General features: G+C 44.6%; 1 protein-coding gene across 1 annotated transcript in view; it reads right to left on the bottom strand.

Annotated features, from left to right (window-relative positions):
- The window catches only part of MICU1 (mitochondrial calcium uptake 1), a 98,447-nt gene extending 94,152 nt beyond the window's left edge, over positions 1-4,295 (bottom strand). The window contains exon 1 of the mRNA XM_008936021.1: positions 4,132-4,295. Within this exon, the coding sequence (XP_008934269.1) occupies positions 4,132-4,295 (164 nt within the window). The remainder of the gene's footprint in view (positions 1-4,131) is intronic.
- Between the last annotated feature and the right edge of the window lie 1,072 nt (positions 4,296-5,367).

Below are 5,367 nucleotides of genomic sequence, written 5' to 3'. Positions count from 1 at the left end.
GAAAGAGAATGAAGGAGAGAGACATTGATTAGAAAACAGCTTTAATACTACCACTAATAATAACAGTAATAATGATAATAAATGGAATATGTACAAATATACACAAAGTCCCGAACCCAGATCCCCCGATGGCAACAAGTCACCATCAGCCCCCAGGGAGGGGGTCCCAGGCTGGACTCAACCACAGACAGCTACTGGGTACAAGAGCTGGATTCTGGCACTCAGTTCAGGAACACAGGGCTCGGGATCAAAGGCAGGATGGATGAAGTCCTCCTCTGATGCCAGCCACTGCAGCAGGAGCAGCCAGCAGCCCAGCAGCAGCAGACAGGAGGGAGAGGATGGAAGGGGCGAGGGTAGGGCTTGTCCCTCCTGATCCTTCAGCTTTACTGGGTATGACAGCTGTGGGATGGAACACCCCACTGGTGAACCCTGGGGTCAGTTATCCTGTCTGCTCCTCCCTGCAGGTGGGGTGTGCTCTCTGCCCCCCTCTGTGTGGGATCCAAGCTCAGCAGTGGCCTTGGGCTGCACACCAATCCCTGGCAGTAACTCTAAACGTGAAGTCTTAGCACTGCTAAAAAGAGATAGTTTGTGAAAACGCTGCTAACTTCAGACAGAGCAGTTAATTAGAAGAGCTTTAGCTAAAAAGTAAAATCATTGAGCAGAACCAGCTCTATTTTACCCTAAACCAGGACATTCCACTCTTTACTCCATACCATTGACATCATATCTATCCGTAAGTTACCATTTCTTTCTACAGAAAAGTTAAGTTTGTGACTGCAGATTTCTGTCTATCATAGCAGGCTTCCAGGGCAGGAAAGATGTTACGGAGTGCATCATGGTTAGCATCCACAGGCTGCAGATTCATCCCCGGATGTTACTCGATGCCACCTGATGAAGCTAGCTCCTGTCATCATTGAGATGTTATCATGAAAGAGACTTATGAAATTATGAAATATTTTACCCCAAACCAGGACACTTTTCTACCTTCATGTAGGCTTCCTTACCCCAGAACTGGCTTCTGATGCTGCTCAACGTATATCCTACACAATCAGTCTGAAATACACTGGTTTCAGGATGCATGTGATGTCCAGAAACCATCTGAGAAGTTCTGGGTTTCTTCATGCTAAGTAATGGGAAGGGCAAGTTCAGATACAGGCACCACCATATTAACCCCTTTCAAGGTTCACCATCATCAAAAGTACAAGAAATCTGTTCTGAAACAGAAAGTTTGTTTTTTAAGCAGAATCATATGCCTGGGTTGGGTTGGAAGGGACCTTTCAAAGCCATCTAGTCCAACCCCCCTGCAGTGAGCAGGGACAGCTTCAACTAGAGCAGGCTGCTCAGAGCCCCATCCAACCTCCCCTGATATGTTTCCAGGGGTGGAACATCAACCACCTCTCTGGGCAATTGGGGTCAGTGTCTCACCACTCTCAGTGTATAAAACTTCTTCTTTATGCCTAGTCTAAATCTCACCTCTTTCGGTTTCAAACCATTATGCCAAGCACCGATGAGAGATGCAATACTGCCTCTCACATGGCTGCAGAGAAGAGTTGGGGCATTTACACAAGGCTTTATGCAGATGACAAAAATTACAAGTCAGATGTTCTTTTCCTCTTATTACTGCTCTTCCTTTGACACTGAATCTTCTACTTACCTAGCCCAAAATGCAGAAGACATTCAACTGCTTCCTGATTCAGCCTATTACATCTTTAATGCCTTAACAGTAAAGAAAAATAATTACAAGAAAACAAATAGAGGGAGACTTCCTTCATCTCAAAACAAAACTTCAGTGACAGCCTGCAGGAGAGCATCCCTTACTCAACTCCATACTCAAAGGTAGGGCCCACTGGACCCCTCAGACACTAACTGTGCAGCAGGGGAGAGTTTCACATCACAACAGAAGCACGGTTGCTTCACTAACCAAAGGTAAACAAGCATCACAAGTCATCTCTACGACAGGCTAACTGCACCAACAGAACTGGTTATGCAAAGGATCTCTCTAACCTGCTTCCCATTTAAATACCACTGCAGCATGTAATAAATCAACATTACTTACTACTATGTATAAACAGATGCACATGGGCATTTCTATCTGTAGCCTGTAAGTTATATTTTTCAGTGATACTTGACTTATTTGATCCCTGTGCTCTACACGTTACATATTTATAATTATATTTAGTGCTACTTACTGTAATAACTCAGGATGTAGCTATCTGAATAACCCAGAACATCATTACCCAAATAACTCAGGACCTCATGACAAACTGTTTGCATTCACCCGAACTTAAACTCTGCTAATCACCCAATGTATGTATCGTGAAAGACAAAGGAAACTTGCAGTTCCTCAGTTAAACTCAATATTAAAATGCATATTCAAAAGACTGTTTAGAACTTCTTCAAGTGTCAGTATGAAATATTTTCTCCACCAAACATGTTTGGTTTGTTCTTCCTCTTATTCAACAGCTGGATGCCAAGTAACTCACTAAATGAGTATCGTAAGTCTAAACACACTTCTATTTTACTGTTACTGGCATTGTGGATTTATTTCCTGGCTCACATAGGAAAGGAATACTTCAAAGGCTGTATGATTCGATTTAGTGCTTTACAAATTTACAGAAGACCAAGGAAGAACACCACACTGTAAAAGCAAGCCCATCTCTCCAAATTGATGAGGACCAGGGAAATCACAGACCCTTCTCCTTTATCAGATCTCTATCGGCACTCTCAGCTGAGCAAGGCCAAGCCTGGCCACAGTGCCCAGGAGCCTCCAAGGAACAGACAAGTACACCAAGAGCCAAAAATCACTCCCTGAAATAACTCTTGTCCTAGCACTCAGCATACCATTAGCAGCTCTCTGCTGCAGGAACCACCTTCCTCCTGATAAAAGGCTGACAATTGATAATTTGTCCATTTACAAAAGCAGGGGGTGAACCTGCTGCAGGAGGGAGATTACAATTCCCCATCTTTGGGACAGCTTTACCTAGGACATGATGCTCTACCTACTTTGCAATCACACTGAGGATGTTTTAAGTGGAAAAAGCACTGCCTGCTTCCTTGCCTGAAAAGGGATGCTATACCTGGTCAGCCCCACAGAGGGATAAGAAGGCACTGTATAAGTGCAGGTTATTAGCAAAATGCAGCATAAGACGACACTGTGCTGGATCACGGTGTTCTTCCGCAGCCTGAGCAACCCCTTTTAGCAGGTATCAAGATTTGACAGCTCTAGGATCAGCCAGAGCAATTACCATCGTCTTCCTCCCATTGCATTAAAACTAGAGCCTTCTAGCCACAACAGAGGTGAGCAGAGAGTCAGCAATAAATCACACAAATATTGGAATGAAGTTTTCGGCAAAGACTTTGTCTTCAGACTCCAATTGCAGCCCTAAGCTTGAGTGACACTGCTGGTGCCAGGCTGCTCCATATTTTAAGGAAAGAGAAGGGAGTCCTTGATTTATTTCAAGCGTGGCAAAAGTCCAGTGAGGGTCACCTCAAGCAAGTGCAAACAGCCCCTTTTTCCTCATGGTTACAGAAACAAGCTTTGAGCTTCACGGCCCACAAGTAGGTGTGCTCAGACCCTGGCCCTTAAAAAACACCTAAGTCCTCTGTGTGTCTACCTTACTACCAAAAGACAGGCTGTCCCTTTCTGCCCCCCTGCTACATTTGATATATGAAGCAGTCTGCAGAACACAAAGGAAACCAGGGTAGCATCCCTTGGCCAAGCATGCTGGCTTTAGCAGCCCTTCCAGAAGCTAAAAACGTGTTTTACCCAACTGGGTTGAGTCAACCAGTTTCTCTTTGCACAACACCACAGACCCATGAAGTATCACCATGCAGGAGGAAGCCAGGCAGCAAATCCTGCCAAGGGCAAACAGGCCTTGTGGGGACAGATACAGAGGAAAACTTTTCAGCCTTGCGCTATTTTGCATCTCTGACTACTCACAGCAGCAAAGAAACTCCGCAGGGGGTCACCAACAGCCATTCCTTCCATGCAGCAGAAGCACGACAAACAATAACACTTCACATCTCCCAGAGATCTTAAATCCATCCGCAGGTACTTACCACAGCACAAGAGCAGCATGAGGTCTCAGGCACAAAATGAAAAAAACCCCAAAGGAACAAACAAGACGTTACCTCTGCCAAAGGAACCTGGCGCTGGCCGTCGCCGCAGCTGTCCCTACAAAAGCCATGGCCACCAGGAGCCCGGGCCTGGTCCTGGGGTGAGGTGCTGCCCCGTGGTGACGCCGCGAGACGGCGGACAGCCCCGCTGCCACGGGAAGCAGGCGAAGGCGAAACATCCTGCCAAATGAGAACAGCACATCAGCAAGGCAGCAAACAGCTGCTGGTTGTGGACACTCGTGCTGACCCTCAACCACAGGTTTGCTCATGTTTTATTCTGAAATAGGAAAAGTTAGAGAAAATAACAGGTTTATCCGCTGTTCTGAAATAGGTGTGTAATTTGTCTAATAAATAGCAGATGATATTATGTACTGACAGACACCTGGCTGACACCCCTTGCTGTCACTTCCCAGCTCTTTTACTCAACTGCTCTTACAGCATTTTTCAAATTCCTCTTCGGCCTTTCCCCAGCACATTTCATTAAGCTGAATTATTTGCACTCTCCTGCTCAAGTACCAAGGCAGGGAAGATGGTGGTAGATCTCCCAAGCAACTACAGCAAGTAAGAGCCATTTGGCCAGAGGAAAAGACACAGCTTGATTTTAAAAGACAAATTAAACCAAATAACAAGCAAGCCTACCAAATGACCCCCAATCCAGAAATTTTAAAGCTCCCCAGGACAACCCTACTGCTCTTTTTCCACTTTTTTTAGCTAGCCTGGAGCAAAACTTTTATATTCAACTCTAAATATAAGGCAAGTGTCAGAGTGTCAAAACTCACAAAGTACAGTACATACCCTGTTACCCACACAACAATACAGAGACAAATGGGAAACCAGAACTACAAATCTAAACATTATTACAAGGCAGAATGGGAACAGTAGAAATGTCACCTCATCACACACACCGGCTACTGCAAAGTAATTTTTGCTAGCTCATAAGATGGAAGGTGAAGGGTGAATGTTGCCTTTGAAAGAAAAGGTGCTGCATCTTTTAGCGAAAAAAAAGGTTCTTTCTAACTGATGCAAATTCAATTTTCCAATTGCAGGGTCAGCCTTAAAAAAAACACCATGAGAGTAGAATGGTAAAAGAATTCCCAAGGCCAGAAAAAATATTGCAAGTGGAAAGCAGGGGAGTAGTGGCTCAATTTTTTCCTTTTGTTCCCCATTCTTCCTTTTCTATTCAAATATTCCCAGCCAGTGAATAACCGCAGAATATAAAAATAAAGTCACAACTATTGGTTTCTATTTGCT

Source organism: Merops nubicus, unplaced genomic scaffold, assembly GCF_000691845.1.
Source record: "Merops nubicus isolate BGI_N331 unplaced genomic scaffold, ASM69184v1 scaffold1932, whole genome shotgun sequence".
In the NCBI taxonomy this organism is placed as follows: Eukaryota; Metazoa; Chordata; class Aves; order Coraciiformes; family Meropidae; genus Merops; species Merops nubicus.
Note: the sequence above shows the minus strand (reverse complement) of the source record. Positions and strands in the feature narration are given on the sequence as shown.